Here is a 22,017-nt window from a genome sequence, read left to right as displayed (position 1 = left end):
TGATAAGAAAACTCAATTAGAGATTAATCTTTAATTAAAGTGGTACTACAAAAATTATTATTTTCATTAAACAATATCTGCCAATGTTTGCATGGGAGGGAAATGGGAGCTCCAAAAATAAACAAGAAGGCAGCTACAGTGGCTTATACCTATAATCCGAGCACTTTAAAAAGCCAAGGATGGACGATCACTTGGGAGCCAGTAGCTTAAGACCAACCTGGGCAGCAAAGTGAAACCTAATCTATACAAAACATTTAAAAATAAAATAACTTAGCTGAATGTGGTGGTACATGCTTGTAGTCCAAGATACTTGGGAAGCTGAGGCAGGAGGATCCCTTGAGCCCAGGAGTCTCAGGCTGCAGTGAGCTATCATTGCTCTCCACGGCACTCCACCCTGCATGAAAGAGCAAGATTTGTCTTTAAAAAGAAATTAAAAATAAGGAAGAGAAACTGAAAATGAGGACCAAATAATGTATTACTAATATTTTTATTGTTATTATGATACTACGTATTTTTAATAAAACTTGATGACTTTGATAAACACATATATCCAAATATTTATATACAATTAAAACATTACAGAACAAGAAAAGTCAGAAAAGAAAAGAAAATATATACTCCAGCTACCAACTAGGGAAAGTGGAAAAGCTGGTTTCCACACCATGTTGTTTCATTTTAAACTTTCTATCCACCAAGGTTAAAAAGGAAATGCATTTTAATTTACTGATAAAAATAAGTATATCAGTTCTTCATTAGAGGAAACATTTTCAAGCACTAAATTCTGGGAGAAATTTATTATGTGTGTCATTATTTGAGATGTTGACCAGTATAATGAATAGTGGTTTTGCTGATATTGTAAGAGTATTCTTCATAAAATCATTTATTATAGCAACCTGAAATAAAAGCTAAGGGTATAATATTACATTGTGATCAGTGAATCAATTTCTGTTAGAGGCCTGTGAAAACACTTGAGGGGAAAATGGAGAAGTAAATGAAATAGAATCCTTTGGAAGAAAAGAGAATTAATTTCCCCAATGTGGTGATGATACATGAAAAACTGTGTGTTCTAAATAGTTTTTGTTTTTAGAGTAAATATTTTCATTTTCATTGTGAATTCAAACTCCTAGGACAGAAAATAATTGTTTAATGCCTTTTTATATTTGAGAAGGAGACAGTACTGATTAGCCAAAATCAGATCATGATTAATTATTTCTCTTAGTTTGGTCTCCCAAACCAACTGCAATTTGCAGTTTTATTTTTTCACCACCACGTCTGTTCTTCGTGGGGTACAGATGTTTTCCACCGAACTCCTTCAAATAGTACATGCAGTGCTCAGCTCCCACATTCATCTTCCATGTTTGGCTGACTGCTGTAATAATTTCTACCTGGATATGCATGACATTACTTTCCACGGCTCTTCCCATGTTAGTTGTTTTATTTTCCTAGCTAAAGTTATACTCTTTTGCCTACTCCTCACTGCAATGCAAAGTTCTGTCCTCAGCCTACTTTTTAATCTCTACATTGATCTTGTCTCCCACATACAGACCAATTTTTGTCTCTGGCATATGAGTTTTAAACTAATTACCAAATGCTTATGTGTACCTAAAATACAAACTTGTTAGTCTTAAAATCAGCAAGTTCAAAATTCAACTCCCTTCTGTCTCCTCAGCCATATTCACACCTTTTCTTCTCTTTCTGGTCTCAGTTAATGGCTCTATTTATCTGCATCAAAATAATAGGAATTATGAGAATTTATTTTTATGTATTTGTATTTTTTTTCTTTTTTTGAGACTGAGTTTTGTTCTTGTTGCCCAGGCTGGAGTGCAATGGCACAGTCCAGGCTCACTGCAACCTCTGCTTCCAGGATTCAAACAGTTCTCCTGCCTCAGTCTCCTGAGGAGCTGGGATTACAGGCGCCCACCAAAATTAGCCCAGCTAATTTTTGTATTTTTAGTAGAGACAGGGTTTCATCATGTTGGCCAGACTGGTCTCGAACTCCTGACCTCAGGTGATCTGCCTGCTTTGGCCTCCCAAAGTGCTGGGATTACAGGTATGAGCCACCCCACCGGGCCAAGAAATGCTTTTAAAATCCCACTTTTTTATCCTCTTCCTTATGCAACTTTTCACGAAGGCTAGCATTTTTTTCTCCTTTATATAAATCTACTGTGCTTTCTCTCCTCATATTCAGTTGCCATGATTTGGGGTTGACTTATCTTGATCTAGACCATTCCATTAAAAACCTACATAGCCTTCCTAGCTCCATAGTTTTCCTAGTAAATATATCACTCCACACTGCAACCATATGCCATTTTCTAAAACGAAACTCTGTCTATAGCATTCTCTTCCTTAAAATCCTTTCATGGCTTTCATCACCTACAAGAGAGTTACAAGCATGACTAAGGCGATGCTTTTTTATTTGGCCCCTGCTGATTTCTCCTTTCTCTATTTGCAATTTATACCCTGTTAATGACAAAATTGTTCCCATTTCCTGCACTCACACACGTTCTTCTATTTTGTGGCTTTTTAAAGCTTTGGCTGAAGTCTTGGAATGACCTCCTCATCTTTCTACACCTGCTCTTACTCATCATTTAAGACCCAAGTCAGACACCCTCTCCCACAGGAAGCCTCCTATAAAACCATGGTTGGGCTCAATGGCTATCATCTATATTTTCTGAGCAATTACCATGCTGTATTTGTTTTTTTATTTTTATGCAACTATTTCCCTCATTTGATTTGGACCTCCTCAAGGGCAGGAATCACGTCTTGCTCATTTTTTTTCCCTGCGATAAATACTTTAGTGTGTGGAAATGATTCCAGGGTCTGAAAATGATAACTATTTGTTGAAATAAGTTGAATTCAAATTATTACCAATAATATTGGGTTTTTTCTGCTATACGAATATCTTGATGTAATCAAGTAAAAGATGTACATTGAACATGTACATTATTGTCTCTAATAATCCCCTTAGGAAAAAAAGTAACCTTTCTTTCCAAAGTAATAAGCATGGTAGACACCCTCCAGAAACTTTAACTTCAGCCAAGTTCTTCTGGACCACACCAATTACTTTTAATGTCAGAAGGATGTAATTGATTTTATCCCATGTGCTTACTCAGAGTCTAGTGTAGGAGGTATATTACAAATATTTTTATTTAATAGTTTAATGTTTTGTTATTGGGACTATCATAGATATTATTGAATGGTTTGAATGGCAGAATATTTTTTAACAGGTATTACATTTTATTCTCCAAATAAAATTACAGTTTTACATGGAGAAATATGAATCATTAAATTCTTACTCCTAACCCAAATAATGAAATGTTGCTAATAATTTACGTGACACATTTTATGCTATGGTTTTGAAATACACTTTTGGATATGCTTTTTTCAGCAGTAGTAGAAACTGAAGGTGGAATTTATCTAATCCATCTGATTCATTTATAGAGAAGAATATTGAGGCCCCAAGAAATTCGTTATCTCATAACACATAATTGGTTAGTGCCCAAACTGGAAATAGGACTCAGGTTGGGTTTCCTTATCATGCAGTACTGCCTCTTTGTTGTTTAATAATATACTCTATGCATTTGGCCCAAGCCTGAGCCTGCACTCACACAAACACATGCACACACATACACAGCCTACTACATGCAGTGATTAAATAATAGAATTCTTTAATTCTCATTCCTGCTTGGACCACTGAGTAATATAAAAGGCTCAACTCTAAAATTAACTGAATCACTAAGAAGTGGTTACACAATGTTCTCCGCTTTGCAGTTTCACTTCAGATTCTATGCAGGTATATGTAACACAATGAAAATATGAAAAGGGTTATTTAATCCATAGCATACATGAAATAAAACTCTTGGAGGAACAATAAAATTCTAAAATACAAATATTAGTCACAAATATTTCAAATAGAATTAAGGGGTAAATAGGCTACTAGCCCATTAGTTGTAAAATAATGTTATATTTAGATGTTGGGTATAATTTCTAGAGCATTATATATACACAGTATCCAATTCTGGTAATGAGACTCAGGTGATAGTGTTTACCTTTAGCTCCATGTATAATGCAGTAATAAGAAACTTGCAGTATTCTTTATTCTGAATCTGATTTCAGAAACTAGCCTTTATCACTTTTTGCAAGACTGAAATCTGAGAGTATATATTTGGAATAAGGAAATGGGTCAAAGCCAACTGTTCCACTTATACTTAAGATGCCAGAAATCACTCATGAGTTTGTATCATTCAATAGAGAAGAGAATTACTTTATGACACATTACTGGAAACTACCTCAGCTTTACTAAATACTTTTTTTAAAGGTAAGAGTATTATCTCTTATCCATGTTTTAAAGTTTATAGTTGAATGACATGCAGATTGTTGCCATATACTTCAAAAAGGCTAGTCTTACATTGTCTCCCTCATTTAATTGCAAACTTTTGATGACCGGGAACGTATTCATTTGCCTCCATTCTTAACATTTTAGTACATAGCCTGACACAAATATTTATTAACTATTTGAATTTTATCAAATATGTACATGTGTGTATATAATATAGGCATGTGTGTATATGTAAGTATATACATATATACATTAGGTAAATATGCATATGTATGTGCATGTGTATAAATGTGTGTATGTATGTATAAATGTGCATGTGTGCATATACACATATATTAAATACACAAGACTAAATGCCTTTAATCTTGGGAGGAAGGTCCTGGGAGGAAAAACATCCACATAAATGCAGCCTTCTCACTGTCTCACTGTTTTAGGGTCATCATCCCACACACAGCCTTATTCTGTCACGGCAGTCTTCCTTTATTGTAGTGCAAATGGAGGGAGACCTGCCTCCCACAGCAACAGCCCCACCAACCTCCTAAAAGGAAGACAAATTTTTCCTACACCTACAGGAAGAGGATTTAACTTCTTAAATTTTATTGTGCCTGATTTTTAGCTTGTGGGTCAGATAACTCAGCAAAATGAAAGCCATTTTTGTCATACCCATACCTATTGAAATTCTATTACTTAAGCATATTTCATCACCCTCAAACAAACTACTCTTCTACACATCCCAAAACAGAACACGGTAATTTCTTCAGTTAAACATAGTTTCTAAACATAACCCTTTTAAGCAATTATATTTTAAGTAAGCAAGTGGTCTTTGACCAGCTTTATGAATTCTGGGGTTTGTTTTTCAAACTGATCTTAGTGGGTTATGGAATATATAGAATCATTTGAATCAGAATTTGATAGAATGGGTAGAGTTCTGAAAATCTTCAGAATTTGTTTCAAATCCTACTTTTACCATTCATCTAAATATCACAATTTTGACAGCCACCTTTGTCTCTTGCTGCCAACCCCACCCTGCATCTCCCAGGAACCATGACAATAGTCAGGAAGTAATTCACTTACATTTATTGAGTACTCATTGTGTGAAAGGAATGTTACTGGGAATTTCACAGGAAACAGCCCATATGACCCTCACCATTGAAGAGGTCTCTTATAGCAGTGCTAAAAGATGAATATATTTGTAAAATACGCACTTCACTGACAGGATGAATACATGTAAACATGCCCAAAACACCTATATGTATGGTGATTTAACTAATAGTGATAATCAGTGTTTGGGTGTCTATAATTAGGATAAATAATTTTGCAAGACTATGTAAAGAATTGAATATTTAAAAAGGGGTAATCAAATTAGAGATAGAATGAGTTACAGAAAAGGATATTATAATATACAATTGCTATAATACATAGAAAATTATCTTACTCATTTATTTTTACCATATTCTGTCACTTGTTTTTGCAGTTGAACAAGAAAGAACTGTAGAAACTATTGCAAACCCGTTTAATAGATAAGTAACAGCAATCAGAGAAAACCCTTTAAAGTAAATTAAATGCCATCTTGGTTTTATTAGAAATAAACTTGGTGCCACAAAAGAAATAGCACTTGAATATAAATTTTCTCAGCAAGGCAATTTACTTTTATGGAAGTGTGTGTCTCATGGATGGAGCAGTGGTGAGAGCACTCCTGAACAAGGGAGGTGTGTCTTATCCCTGAGGCAGGTAGCCTGTACTGCTGTGTCGTTCCCCCATTGGCTAGGGTTGGACTGCACAGTCTAGGCTAATTCCGATTGTCTATTTTAAAGAGAGCAGAGGTATGGGCCAGGGTGGTGAGGAGAGCAGTTTCTAATTACAGAACAGGTGACTAAAGGTGACTCAGGTCAGAGCAGGTGACTAGGGGTGACTCAGGACCAAGGAGGTGACCAGGGGTGATTGAGAACAGAGCAGGTGACTAGGATAATTCAGGCCTCTAAATATGTGGGTTAGGAGGGGGATGTGCTAGGGGACGTGCAGTTTTGGCGAGAGGAATAGGTGCAGGTAACCAGTGGAACAGATGTGAACTACTGATTAGAGCTGGCAGGAAGCTTCTTTACTGAAACTAGGGACAAGGAGAGGAAGAGAATGAGGAAGTTAAATTTTAAAATGGAGAACAAAGAACACAGAAACTGAACATACTGGCATATTGATTCTTTGAAGAGAAACTTGGTTGGAACTCACTGTATTTAACAGTTTCTACAATAAACTAAACTTTTAAAAATTCACCAAAGGAAAATTGGCTTATTTTACTTTCTTTCTTAATGCTCTTAAAGTATGTCTTTATTGTAGAGATATTAACATTTAAATAAATCAGAACAGGAAGAATGCCATAGAGTCAGTCATGTTATTTTTATTAAATTATTCTGAAATTGCATGAGGGAAAGGAAATATGATCTAGCTGCTGGGGTTACAAATAGCCCGTCACTGTTAGATAGCTGAAGTGCCACATCCTGCATCTTGTTAAATGTAACTCAGTCATCTCTATTTCTAAAAGAAGGGTCTTTATTTTCATCCTGGCACTCTAGTTTTAAAGTAGACTGAGCCTAAGTTTATTTAAAGCTAAAACATTATTATTCCTATAAAATAACTAGTGACATTCAAACCACTTTCTGATAGACTTGATTTAGTAAGAGACTAAGGGCTTTACACATTTATTGAATTCACATTTGAAAATGCTGTTGAATACATTTGAAACAGTATTTTTGAGGGACTACAGTAGGAATAAACTTTCAAAATTCTGGATCATGTTATAAAACATGATTCTTTAAAGTCTACTGAATGTATCATACTACTTAGCGCTAATAAATCTAGGAATTTTGTCATGGATGGATGCTTATGAATAGAAATTATAATTATATTCAGATTGTGGCAATTATATTTTTATGCTTTATACTGTTTCTAGACTTCTGGAAAGTATGAAAAAATAAATATTGGACATGAATTATTTTGTAAATTTAGATATCTGTAAGAGTTCATCTTATGAATTTAAATGACTTTTTTGTGGGTGTCCATTTGCAGATCTGAGAAACTGTTAAAAGATAGTTGCATAACTGTAATAGTTGTCATGTTTTTGCCAAGATATTTTAACAGTTACACCAAAGGCAAAGAGAGAATGTTCCTGTTGAAACTATTATAGTAAAAATTCCACCAGAATGGAAAATTAACTTATTTACCAGCCAATCAGGATTCCCTAGTGTTCTGAAAACAGCATGAAACAAAACTTGTTGAATAGTTAAAATAGTAAAGAGTGCCATTGACCTATGAGATGGAATTACTTGAAATATAAATAGTAGCAGGAGATATTCCCATAATAATTGTACAGGTGTTTCACCTGTTGACCCTAACGTCTCTGCTTCCTAAAGTTAACTATGACACTTATCTGGGAAAATAATTTGCTCTGAAACATAAATACTCAATAACTCATGAAGTTTGTGACTTAGGTTATTAAAACTCACTCACATGTTGAGGATTTAGTTCTAGTAATGGGTCTTCTAATAATTTAAGGTTTGATTTACCATAAAAGATACCTTCTTTTTGTGCAAGCCATGAAAGATGGAGGATCTCAAATGCACATCTGGCCAAGTGAGTCACCAGCAATTTGTGAAGTGGTGAAATGTTGCTCTCCTTCAATTTGCAGCTGCTTGGAGTTATGGGGCTGATTAGCAATGTCAGCCTCATACTTGTTAGTCTAAGTCATGGTTTCTCTGCTTACTACTGCCCTCTTTAATCTTCACATTTTAATTTAGATGATCTGATTCTTCATGGTCAAACCTACTGCATCTAATATGTAAATATAGCACATCTAAAATCTAGCATGTAATACTTAAAGGGCAACTTTTCAAACCATAAAATTAATAACAGCTTAGATCCTCCTCTCTTTTGTTTAGCCTTTGTGGTACCTATGGCAGGTGATTCTCAAGAAGTTGCCTCCTTTTTCTCCTAAACAGCATTTCAGAATCACTAATGTTTCTCCCCAGTATCAACATGGTATCCTTATGCCCATGTTCAATTCTGATGCCCAGAGGCTTACCCAAACTCTGTGACTGCAAAGTCTGTCTCCACAGTGTCAGGAAGCGTGGGACCCTGGATGTCCTTGTATTTGGCAATAACAAATATATCTCATTTGCTAACCATGATGGGAGAAGGGGATGATCAACTGCATTCCAGACAAATAAACTGAAATTTATATTATATTGCTACAAATTATGATCTTGTGACTTAAATCCAGATGTTCTGTCTTATATGGTACATGAATTTTCACAATTGTGGGGCTTTATTTCCTGAGAGTTTCATAACTATCATTCTTAATTATTTAAATTAAAAAAATAGAACATTACCATCTGGAAACACTACACGTTTAGAAACATTGTAGAATATTCATTTTGATTATCAATATGAGTAACATACTTTGATAGTTCACTGGCGAGGAGGAGTCTTTAATCTCAAGAGATATGTAATTGTATAAAAGTTAACAATAAAACTTTCTATGCTTTGACGGAGAAAATAAACTTATTTTTTTGTGAACTATAATATAGTTATTTTAGCAGCATGTTAGAATTCTTTCTAATGCCATGGTCTACACTCTAATACATGCTTAACATAAAAGCATTAACAACTAGTGCAATTACATCAACAAAGAGCTGGGTGCCGTGGCTCATGCCTATAATCCCAGCACTTTCAGAGGTCAGGGCAGTTGGATCACTTGAGGGCAGGAGTTTGAGACCAGCCTGCCTAACACGGTGAAGCCCCATCTCTACTAAAAATAGAAAAATTAACTGGGCTTGGTGGTGCATTCCTATAACACCTGCTACTTGAGAGGCTGAGGCAGGAAAATCACCTGAACCGGGAAGTGGAGGTTACAGTGAGTGAAGATCACATCATTGCATTCCAGCCAAGGCAACAAGAGCAAACCTCTGTCTTGGAAAAAAATATATATTATTACTACAAAGAGGTAATTTCCACAAACTGTTAAAACTGGGAGATTTCTGGACACAGTATTTTAGCTATCGAATATACATTTCCCCTGACTAATTTCCATTAATTAATAGGTTAGGCATTACTCTGTGCCAAATTCTATGTGGAGCATTAAAAATAAAATAATAAGAAAAAATAGTTTCTCTTCCCTTTGCTATTAGAGTCCACTGAGGAAGTATATTATGATATAAAGTAATAAGAACTGTAATAGATAAATGCACCCAACACCATAGAACCATAGGAAGAAGGAGCTCCTAGAATAATTGGAAAATATTGTGTTGTATCATGCAAGGCTTTTTCAAAAATATATAAAATAATCCTGTATACTGAGTCCTTAATGTAAAATCTTATATCCTGAGTCCCTAATGCAAACTATAGGCAGATTAGTTTTAGGGGAATACAATGGCCCTTAATCATGAGTAATCCAACAAAATATATAGACAGTCTGTCATCAGCTTGAGTCTTCAGGAAGAATAGAGAAGTTACTAGAAGGCATGAAAAACAACACAGGAATTGATGAAAAGAATATAACAGTATAGATGTATTAAAAAATTAAGCACATTATGCCAAAATAGATACAGAAAGATATATAGTTGGTTTATATGACTTGGGGCAGGAAAAACACAGAAAAATTGGCATTAAGACACTCATGACTAGGAGTATACATCTCTGTCCTCAAAAAAATAAAAAATAAAAATAAACAAAAAAAAACCTCTGATTAGTTTTGTAAGTCACAAAGACTGGCACCTAAACATAGCTCAAAATTTTGTTGAATGAATGGATAAATATACAGGAAACAATGCAAGATATGTGATAAGTAAAATGTTTTTAATGGTTACCGGTTTTGAAAGTAGAGAAAGAGTATATTTAAAATTACGACTCTGGAAATAAATTAAGCGCACTGGATTGCACACTGTGACAAATACCTGCCAAGTCATGTCAACAGCCCAAGAAACAGACTACCACATTAACTCCGTTTGTTCATTTTTAGTTTTCTTATTTCCATAAGTGTTTGCAGTTTTGACTTAACAGAACAGAAAGAGGCTTCACAGCATTATTAAATGTGCAGTGAATATTTAATAGATAAAATTAGACCACCAAAATATCAGATTATTATTATTTTTTAAATTTACAATAAAATTGGATGTATTAACTGTGTAGGACATATTGTTTTAAAGCATGTATACAATGTGGAATGACTAAATCTAGCTAATTAGCATATGCATTTCCTCCCATAGTTATCACTTTTGTGGTGAGAACACTTTACATTCACTCTCTTAGCATTTTTTTTAGAATTCAATACATTGCTAACTATAGTTGCCATGTAGAGCAATTCTATTAAACATATCAAATGCCATTTCAACAAAGTTATACAATGAGAACTACACTCATTGTTTGAAATCATAGGTTCAAAAAATAATTTAATTTATTTTCCTCATGTATGACCACACATTATGGCAGTTCACTCATAAAACTTTAGTAGAGATGGTAAAGTGTATGTGAGAACAGAATTGGATTGGGCGAACATCATTTCTGTCTCAAAAGGAATATTATAAAATTCAACTCGATATTTGAGGATCTTTAAAGTGCTTTAAGTCACCAAAGTTATGTATCAACATTAAAAAATCAACTAGGAGAATACTCACATTGTCACTTAAGTCCTCAAGTCAAAACTTTTTCAACTTGAATCTGTAATGTAAGAGGATTCAAAGTTAGACATATTGGATACTATTTCTGTTCTCCTGATACAACAGAGAAAGGAAAATGAATTTATGTTGATTGACTTTCAAAGAGATTAGTTCTATCAATATGCTCTGAGAAAAAATTGGGATTTTTAAAAACTTATTGTCAATAATAAAAACATTGATAACTAATAAACAAGGCATTTTCTAATCTCCTCCATAAGGTGACAGCTGCTTTTGTAGCCAAGGCAGTGAAATTAAACCTGGAATATAATGCTACTCCACACATTGGGGGGTGGGGAAAGAAGCATAAACTGGATCAAATGATGTTTTACACTTGAGACAATATGGAATAAGAAAGAATAATTGAAGTCAGTTTTTTTCTAACTATTGCAACTTGGAGAAATATGTGCCCTTAAAAAGCAGAATGCACTGTAGATTGTGAATCACTGTTTGCCAAACAGTTGGTTTTGCCATTATAATAAACCCTTTTAAGGAGCTTTAATTCTAGGTTTCAGCCTTTCTGTTCTTTATCCTTATCAGTTTCAAAAACATTTAAAACAAAGAAAAAAGGCCTCTTCTGAGGCTATAGAGATTGTAATAAACTTACATCTGAGGTGCAACATTCTTTTTCCATGGGTAACAAAGGAGAACTCAATGCATCTGCTTTACGTGACTCAGATGTAAAGTAATCCTTTAAACAATATTGCTTAGTCTCTTCACTTTGTTTATTTAGTGTAGATCTACTTATTTATTCAGTGAAAGAGTGTGTGATATGCCTTTACTGAAAGCAAATAACTAATAACTTAATAGCCTGAAACACTCGATAGCCAACCTGCTCATTTCATTTGTATTCCACAGATGCCTCATTTTTTCCTCCTCACTGCCTAGCCTGTACTGATCAGTATTAACAATGGGATTTTTGTCTCACTTGAAAACTTTCTTGTTCCATTTGAGTTGAGGTGGAGACTCGCAAAAAAAAAAAAAAAAAAAAAAAAAAACCAGGTATTTTCAGTGTTTCACTGCTTTTAATATTTTAGTGTTCAGGAATACAGCATTCATTCCTCAGATAATCTCATGAAGAAGCTGTAGTGATGATAAGACCCTTATGCACATAGAAAAGAGAAAATGCCACTTTAAAACATTCTGAAATGTTAAAAATGTGTTGGATTTAAGAATACAAAAGAAAAGAGACCATAGAAGTGATAAATCATTCATATAACTGGATTTTAGCTATATTTGGCAAGTGGGATACTAAGCATAACTTATGAAATTTTATGCATCGCTCCTCTTGTCACTCTCTTTCATCCCCCACTCAAACTTACTAACCTAATAAAATTCACCTACGGGCTCCATTACTCAAACTCTCAAGGAAAGGACAGTTTACCACTAGAAGACTTTCCCTGTAATTTCTAATAACCTAAATTGTCTAGATTTTCCTTCAGATCTCTGGCCATGATTAATGAATATTTGATCAGTTCTTGTCTCCTTCTGTATTGTTTTAATATTAAGACTAATTACATCAATTCATTTGAAAAACGGGATACTTTTATGTTCTGAGTTCTATTTACCCTAATATTGTAAGAGAAAACAGGACAACACAAAATTTGTTTTTGTTTTGTTTTGTTTTTTTCAAACTCTTACAAATTCTGTCCAGAGGAGAGAAGAGCTTTTTTTACTGAAATCACCATTCATGATGAGGGCGGGTGGTGGGGGGTGGAGGGTAAGAGAGTCAAAGAGAGACGGAAAAGTTAATGCTTCCCTAGGGATTTAATTCTCTTTGCATTTTATCAATTCCTTCTCTCAATTTATGCTTTCTCATGTTGCTTATACTGAAAGCATTCATAAGGGTCAGATTATGAAAAGTTTAACTCAATTTCTTAAACATTGCTTTTAACCTGCCACCCCGTTTCCAGCAACAACTGCAATAGTTCCTAAATCACTATCATTTCTGGCTAGAATGAATAATACATCAACTATTTAGTTTTTCCAATTAATAGAGTGTCTTCTGATCTTCTAAAGAATTTTTTCACCCACACAATTCTTTTATAGAAAAAAAAGGCTCAAATTTCTTGTACTAGAAAAACCCTCATTAAAAATGAATTTCCAACATCAGAAGTCAGAGCAAGGGCAAATGTTTGACTATGACATTTGCTGAAATTCTGTTGATTGTAAGCCTTTCTCAAATACTAATGAAGCATCCTTGGAAGGAAAAAAAACGGAAATAACAGATGTTGAGTGAAAAATAATATGTTTTTTACATGACTCAATTGAAAAACACCTTGCCAAGAGGACTAAAATTTGTGTTTTTAGTACTGGTTTCCTCTTTGGTGTTATTTCTTAGAAGAACAGGCTAACTAACTCATTTAAAAATTCCTAAGTTAGTAATTTCCTTTAAAGACGTCATCTTTTTCTGAGGGTGGCACACACTTTTGGGGAGTTTCTGTATCTGATCACAATAAAATGGGCATGGAAGGTGAATTGCAGAAATAGGTGAGATTATTTAATCAAGTGCAACATAACTGCATGTACATTTTATTCACTAAATCTTTGAAATACATCTAAAACACAGTTTTTCCTTATATTCTTTTATGCACAAATACAGGGAGCATTTCTACCTACTACTCACAGAGAGATTCAGGGTATGTATAACCTAGGAAAGTACTCAGACTGCCGTCTCACAAATTAGGAAACAATACTGCTCTTAAATTATGATGTTTATTACTATCTAGATTTGTTTCAATAATAGCAAAACATAAAGAGTGAACATTTTAAAATTATACACATTGGTTTCATCCAATACATGGAAAGATTAAAAAATACATAGCCAATGTGTAAATACTTTAATAGTATCTTCTAAGACTACAGAGGTCTTTACTGAAAAACAAGTTAACTAACCTGTTGTGAAGTAGGAAGTATTGTTCCTCTAGAAAAGTAAGCACACCATCCAGAAAGTTGCCACTGTCAAAAATTTTAGTACTCTGTCTCAATACAGAGTGAGGTAAGGTTAAAAACTACTGATTTATTTGACAGAGAAGTATACAACAGCATGATCATCCTATTAAGCACCTGCTCAAATTTAATTCCATGGCAGGAGTTAATCATATTTGAAAACTTGAATTGTTAGAACACACTAGAAACTCAGTTACAAATAGAGTTAAATATAGTACATGATGTAAATTATGGGTTAGAAAAGTAATTGAAAATAGGCTGCTTTGGGGAAGAAATAAATAAGAATATTTCACTTATACCTTAAATAAAATTCAATGTTAAAAGGCCAATATAAGGCCAAGCACAGTGGCTTACTCCTGAAATTCCAGCACTTTGGGTGGCCAAGGCAGGTGGATCACCTGAGTTCAGGAGTTTAAGACTAACCTGGCCAGTCTGGCAACATGGTGAAACCATGCCTGTACTAAAAATACAAAAAATTAGCCGGGCGTGGTGGCAAGTGTCTGTAATTCCAGCTACTCAGGAGGCTGAGGCAGAAGAATCACTTGAACCCAGGAGGTGGATGTTGCCATGAGCCAAGATCATGCCACTGCACTCCACCCTGGGCAACAAGAGTGAAACTCCATCTCCAAACAAAACAAAAGGCCAATATAATACTTGTGACTTTTGAAAAGTAATAAATGATACAGTAAAATAAATGATTATTATGTCAAATACAGCAGGTTTTCTCATTTCAGAATTTAGGCCACAGATTCTCAGAGTAAGGAGTAATCTTTGGAGGAGTGGATTAAAATCTGCATTTCGAACATGCAGCCAGATTCCTATAGATTCTGATACCTCCCATCCAGGTCCACCCATACCTTGCTTCCACTTTAGTTGAGAAATAAGTTGAAACTTGATTATCCCCAGGTGTTTGGGGATATTAAAAAATAGTTAAATACCATTTTATTTAACTCTGACCAAAGTCAAATGAGAAGGCAATAGAAAGAAAATATTCGGAATGCTTTTGTAAGTATTTGTCAGGCATTTACTTTCTTCTTTCATTTTTTATTTAACATTTGGATTATCTATGTGTGACCAGACATTTCTACTATTTTATAATTTAATCAGTCTAGGACAGTTAGTTTGCCTGAAGAATTTACTATGTTCACATTTTTTTTAATAAAAAATCTGCAGAAAAGCAAATGTAAGTGCAAACCTATGAAACTTTTAAATATCTGGAAAAACACAAAATCGTAAGTAATTTGAGGATAAGAAAAATATCAAATATAAATAAGCATATCACAGTTTAGAAAAAATAGTTTGTGTATGGGGGTATCTGTGCTACCAACTTTCATGCATCAACATTAATTTATTTGTTTTATGAAATGAAATAACTGTGTCCTGATTTTGTGGTTCAAAATCTAGACTGAATGTCTTTCTTCCCCACTGGAGCCAATTTTGACCCTCTTTTATTGAAATTTACTTACAACGTTTTATTTTACCTGGAACACATCAAAATGTCTTAGGATTAGACGTGACACGGGTGAAATGGACACTCTTATAAAGATTATCCTGTTTAGTTTTGACAAAATAAACTTGCTCTTCTATTCTAGAAAACAAAACTAAAGTAAAAATATGAATATATTTTAAGACATGTAAAATATATACTAATGAAAATGATAAAACTATTTAAAGTATTTAAGCTAATTATATGTGAGATTTCAATAGGATAATTCATTAGTCCATTCTTTGAAATAATCCCAAAGCGACATGAATTCCTCTGCAGAATGAATGTCTATGGAGAGTAATCCATGGAAGACAGACAAGCCTCTTGTCATTTGTAACCTTAATCCATTGCCTAGAGCGTGAAAAGTGCCCAGGATAACAAGTGTGGGAATCAGTAAAATCAACATTATTTTAGGATTTTATTTTCTTAACAATACTGGCTGATCAATAGGCTTGCGGAAACTGACAAATACAATAAGATCTGTTTGATGAATCAATCTAGTGAAGTAGAGGCAGAATTCCTCCTCCCTTTTCCCCATTCTCCCCTCTTTAAATCCTCCTGGTCCTCTTCCTCCTTCTCCACCTACATTCACACAAGCCACACGTCCAAAGGCGAGAGAGAGAGGGCGCTGTGCTTTCTCTATTGGTATACAGTAGAGACATTAAGTAATGAAAGTTGTAGTGACAATGGTTAGATAATTTTCTTAAGAATACTAAGCCACTTTCAGTAGGTGTTTATATTTTTAATTGTGAGACCCACACTCTCCCTTCAGCCAAGAAGTTTCCATACTATTGAAGCTGAGTGTCTGGATTCCTAGCGCTGTACTGTATCTGGAGGTGGGGGTGGGGAGTGGCGGTAGGAGGGGGTAGGGCAGAAAGAGTTGGGGAATAAAGAAGAGAAAGTTCTGTCCTGTTAACTTTTTTATACATCTCTAAAGATTCTTGTAAAAACATCATCTTTGAGAAAAACTGAATGAAAAATAAGAGAAAATTGAGAGGCCACAGACAACATACTTGTTTAGGAAGGAACTAATGGTGTTCCTATGACTGCCTGAATATATGCCTGTGTGTCCCACAGAAAATTTAGTAACCCTTCAGCAGCTCATGAAGACACAGAAATATTCTTTTTATGTTACTCTTTGACACTCAGCAGGGACTTTTGTGAACTTTGTCATCTTCCGCTGCCCTTTAAACCAAAACTAGGGAAGTGGCTTTAATTAATGAGATGTGATGCATTAACAATGTTAGCCATAGCATTCCAGAAGCTGGAAAACTATAGATGTTTTTAAATTCTGAGTATCCTTTTGAGAATCCCCTGTTGTAATTTATAAGTCTCAGAGGACCTATATTTGTCTTGAACTGATTGTTGGAATGGGCTTTACTAGGAATTTCTTCCCTGAAATTGCAGTGGGACAGAGGAAGGGGGTGGCTGAGCCCAGGGGGTTAGTTGGGAGGAGGGAATGATCTCTAACAAGGCTTTAAAACCTTCAGTGGTTAAAGTTGTATTGATGAGGATATATAGACACACAGGCACACACACATATAATGCACAAGTTCAGCAGGATTGCATAATGAACAAGAATTGTAAATTTTGTAGGTAGTGGAATTCAGATTTTTAAAAATCCAAAATTGCACCCAAAAATGGCTATGAAACAACGCTTGCCTTGGGAAGTAAATTTATAGCTACATGCCTTTCACAGGCACGCCGGAGGGTTCTGCTCCCGGCTCGGCTCTAATCTCTACGAGATGTTTTTTGCATGTGTTGTGTGACAGGAGGGAAGGGGAGTGGGTTGAGCTCGCCTGTTCTCCCATTGTCAGCCAGTCTAGTGAGTGTTGGGGAAACCTGTCTGTGGGATCTTGTGTCATCTCCCCCTACGTGCGTGCAGGAAAACTCCGCGCTGCTCACGGCTTCTCTCTTTCTCTCTCTCTCTCTTTCTCTCTCTCTCTCTCTCTGCCTGTTTCCCTTTCATTCTGCTTCCCCGGAGCCGAATGAAGCAGGGAGCAGGATTAGAGTCCGCCACCAGCTATCAGAGGAGCTTAGATAAAAGGAACTGGTTCTTAAGCACCACTGCAGCAGACCTTGTTAATTTTTTTTTTTTTTTTTTCTTTCCACACAACAGTTGTGCCTCATTATCCAGTGCCTGGCTCGGATTTTTTTTTTTTTTTTTTCTTTTTGGAGGGTTTGAAGTTTCTGTGCTTCAGTGACTGTTACAGAAGAAGAGGTGTTAGTGTTGCCATGAGGTCTTGATTGTCTGCATTTATGAATGAAACTGACCTAAATCACCTGTTACCTCCAGTTTCCAGATTGTTTGAACTTCTCTGGCCGCACAATACAGGAACGAAGACTAAAGCAGCAAAGGAACCTACAGCGTCTGCAGCATGGGCTGGTTAACTAGGATTGTCTGTCTTTCCTGGGGAGTATTACTTGCAGCAAGAGCAAACTATCAAAATGGGAAGAACAATGTGCCAAGGCTGAAATTATCCTACAAAGGTAAACCTTATTTTTCTTTTATTTGGTTGGCTTTGTAATAACAGCCCCCCCGCTTTCATTCCTTGAACTCCCTCCCAACCCCAAATCATCAAACCTTTAGTTTAACCTGGAAAACCTATGTGATTATGTGTCTCTTTCTGAGATGTTTTAAACCCTTTTGTAAAAAGCATGTCTTCTGTTTGATATATGACAATTTAAATGCAAACAAAGAACATTTAATCACATTTGCTGAAAAGAGCTGTATGCCTGGTACACGCTGATCTGTATATCTTAGTATCGTATCTTATGCCTGTTAATTTTTCTGACTTTACTTCTATTGAAATATTTTCTAAAAAATACAAATGCAAAAATGGTCTCTTTGTAGATGTGCATGCCTTACCTATAATAATTACTATGATGAATTGTGTCTTCTTAGTTTTAGACATGAAATGGTTAATCGTCATCATGAATATTCAGTTTGTTCAAATCTGACAATCAGATGCTTAACATAAGCAGTAGATCATGGTTTGCCAAGAGAGCATAAACTGGATGGAACAGACTAGTTTTTCCACAGTGTGTTATGATGGTACAAAAGACTGTGTATTTGGCTAATTTGTGTAAATTTGAAGTCTTTGAAATATTATGTTATTTAATTCTATATGTGCTTGAGTGAGAATTGCAGACACATTACTCTCTACTTGCATAGGTAGTTGTGTAAACTTCTCTTAAAAAGTATAAATTTAAGAGAGAATAAAGAGCTTTTTCGCTAGTACTTTATTTGGTTACAATTTAATGTATGTGCTTATTTTTTAATGAGGATTTTTATAAGATATTTTTTCTACATTTGCTTAGATAGATCTTATTGATAGATGGTATATAAACTAATGCTAAAGTAGATCCCACAATGATATACATAAATTTAGTGGCAGAAAATATTTCTATATCCCAGGTATTATTAAAATGGAATTGAAGATTAAACTGCTCTAACTTAAGTAGTTTTACTCCCTAAGGTGTTGATTTCTTATGATTCTCAGATTTCTGAAATTGGGGGTGGAGCAGGAGAAGCTCTAATTAAGCTTATTTTTTGCTTATAAGTTAAAAGAAAAATTATTAAATGTATTTGTAGAGATGTCTGTCTACTGTAAATTGCTCTTATGCCAGAAAACATATTTTTTAATTCTCAAATGATGGGGAACATCTCTTTCTGAATGTCCTAGTGTGAATGAGGATTTCAAATAAGAAAGAGATGTAATTTTCACACTTTGAATTAGAAAATTAAACACCTATTAATGTGTTTATTTGGATTTAGTTCTCATTAGAGAAAATTCATTGATTTAGAATATCTAGTTATTTTTTGTTATAATGTTTTCCTGGTATCAATTTGGGAATAGATTTAAACATCAGCAAACAGAAGTGCAATTGTATTTATGTAAGTTTTTTTTTAAAAAACCATATAACATTCATTATTTAATTAATTTAGTAAGTGTCTTTAAATTATTTCCATAGTATATGATATTATGGTATCTGTGCTTTTATCAGTTTTGCTTTCTATTTTCACTCCTTGCAAGGTGACAGCAAATAAATCTAAGTTGATTGTCCACATTATCCAAGTTTATGTTCCCTATGAGTAAGTTTTACATGGAACTTTAGCTCTCAAAGATATGACTGGCTATTTGTAATATTTTTAGTTTAACAAGGTTAAAATCATTAAATATATTTTAAAAATCTACTAAGTTTGAATATATCTAAGTGCTAAATACATTTTAAAATAAAATAAAAATAGGGAATAATGCTTCTTTATTTTGCAAGAATTTTATTTCCATGGTAATAGGTTACTCTGCATGATAGAGGAAGCACTTGTTCTTTCTGTACATTAAAAAGATGTCATTTAATTTGAGTATCCTTTGTTGTACACTTTAAACCTATCCAATGAAGCAAGCTGTATATATCAGCAAGGTGTATAGATTTGATACTGTCTTAACAAGCCTTTTTTAGTAGTGGCATGCATTAGAATTATTCTATTCTCCTTTAAGTAAAAAACTGCTCTATAGCTACATAACAATTTCATTGATTTACCTAGAGCTTAATAATTTGGTAAAATAAACTTTGAAATGAACAACAGCAAGAAGAATAAAAGGAGTGGGATGAGGAAAGTTTTTTCTGTTATTTTATCAATCTGTCATTACCTTTTGGTCTCTACATCTACATTTGTTTGGCCAAAGCAAGTGTCTGGTAGCCAGTTGTCAGTACTTTGTTTCTAAGGTACAATAGAAATTTTTTTTAAGCTACCTCTTGTTTCTCCTTAATTAGATGTCAGACACAGTTAAAACATCCACTGCATCGCCCTTAAAAATATTCCAGCATGATTCATGAAGAGTTAAATCCCTGCCAACCTTAATTTCCCATGGTCACTTGTTTTCAAAGATCCACCATTAACTCTCTCATTGCTCAGGTTGCCAAGATGAAGTTTCAGGCAATCACTGTGCTTACTTTCCACTTGTCATTTTTGCTTGGTAGGAGATGAAGGAGCCTTGATATATTTAAAAAAAAAAAAAAGTAAAAACAGGAAGATAGCCTTTGTAGCGGCTATACATATCTAATAAGATACCTCTTTACTTTCTAGGGAAAAGGAATTGAATAGATGTGTTCAGGACCATCTGGAGAAGTGATAATATTAGAAAAATGGGGTATGCTGGCTTTTCCTCTGTACCAATCTGATTTAGAATCCTTATGGGGGAAGAAAATGTGAGAACTCTGTAAATCTCAGCAGTCACATAGAAACTATCCTTAAGAAACATTCGCTCAGAAATACTTTTGTCTTCTTTAAATGTATGTAATAAGGCTAAATGGCAAAATCCTTATTTGAAAAGGTGGTACATAAGTGTTTATTTCCTCTACAAAACTAGCAAAATTTCACTTTTCTCATGAAATACTAGAAAATCATATAATCTTCCATTTGGAATATGTGATACAATGAAGTCTTCAGAAAAACCTGCATGAATCACAAGAAAATAATTAGGGTTTGGGTTTTAAACAAATGACAAATGTTCCATCATTCAATGTAATGGGCTATTCCAGGACACTGTGTGCTTCAGTTTTGGTAGAAATCAAAGACACATGCAAGTCTCAATGTGGTGGTGATCCTGTGAATCCAAAGGTTAAATCAATGATTTTAACCTTAACTTCATAGGAAGGACTTAGTAAATAGCACTTTAAAAAGTGGTAGACATTCTGAAGGCTTTTTTCTATTTTCTAAAGTTTTTGTTTTTTTTCAGACTCAAGTTGTTATTGTAAGAACAAGATTATCAATTAAATCAAAATTCTCATATGTATCTTTGAGACAAGAAGATAATTTTATTTAGTTAAAATTTCTGAAGTAAGATTTGCAAAAGTTCTTTACCTTTTGTTCAATAAATTACAATTAGTTCAAAAATTAATATGAATAATGATTTTCTAATTAAACTTCTTGTCTTTCCTTTAAATTTTTCTTTACTTTCATCAGAGGAGTATTTGTGTGTGTGTGTGTCTGTGTATACACCAGTACATTTATGTGTACACATAGGTATATACATACATATATTTCAATACATTGAAAATATAACTTTATTTTATAATTTTATAATTCAGAAAATAACTTCATTTATAATTGTGAAAATAACCTCAGCAATCTACAAGTTGTGAATCACAATATAATTCTTCACAAATAAAATTATTGATTTAAAATGATGTTGATATTTTAAATTATATATAGGTGTGTATATATATAAAATAATAGAGTGGGTGTTGTCTTTTGTATTCCATGAAAAGTTTTCATGGATATCTTGAACATTCACATAATAGTAGAGGATAGAGTTAGTCTTACCCTAAAAATCTCCTCATAGCTAAAATGGAATGTTTCTAGGAAAGATATTTGGGGATTGGGGGGAAGACAAACCCACAGATTCACACACATACATGCATAGAGCAAAGAAGTTATCAATTATTTGCATGCCTTTTCTCAAATACTCACTGTATATTTGTTAGCAGAACTTTGGATGACCTTTTCTTCTCAAATTCTATTCACCTTATAA

General features: G+C 34.1%; 1 protein-coding gene across 2 annotated transcripts in view; it reads left to right on the top strand.

Annotated features, from left to right (window-relative positions):
• The window catches only part of SEMA3A (semaphorin 3A), a 318,166-nt gene that overhangs the window by 89,739 nt on the left and 206,410 nt on the right, over positions 1–22,017 (top strand). Inside the window, exons 1-2 of one of the 2 annotated variants that reach the window (XM_032276471.1) lie at positions 17,238–17,303; positions 17,775–17,968. In XM_032276471.1, the coding sequence (XP_032132362.1) occupies positions 17,857–17,968 (112 nt within the window). In that variant the 5' untranslated portion in view covers positions 17,238–17,303; positions 17,775–17,856. Of the gene's footprint in view, positions 1–17,237; positions 17,304–17,774; positions 17,969–22,017 lie in introns of those variants that run through there. The other variant, XM_032276470.1, reaches the window with a different exon arrangement.

Source organism: Sapajus apella, unplaced genomic scaffold, assembly GCF_009761245.1.
Source record: "Sapajus apella isolate SASKATOON/1434 unplaced genomic scaffold, GSC_monkey_1.0 scaffold7, whole genome shotgun sequence".
Classification (NCBI taxonomy): Eukaryota; Metazoa; Chordata; class Mammalia; order Primates; family Cebidae; genus Sapajus; species Sapajus apella.
This window is presented reverse-complemented; position numbering and strand designations above follow the sequence as displayed.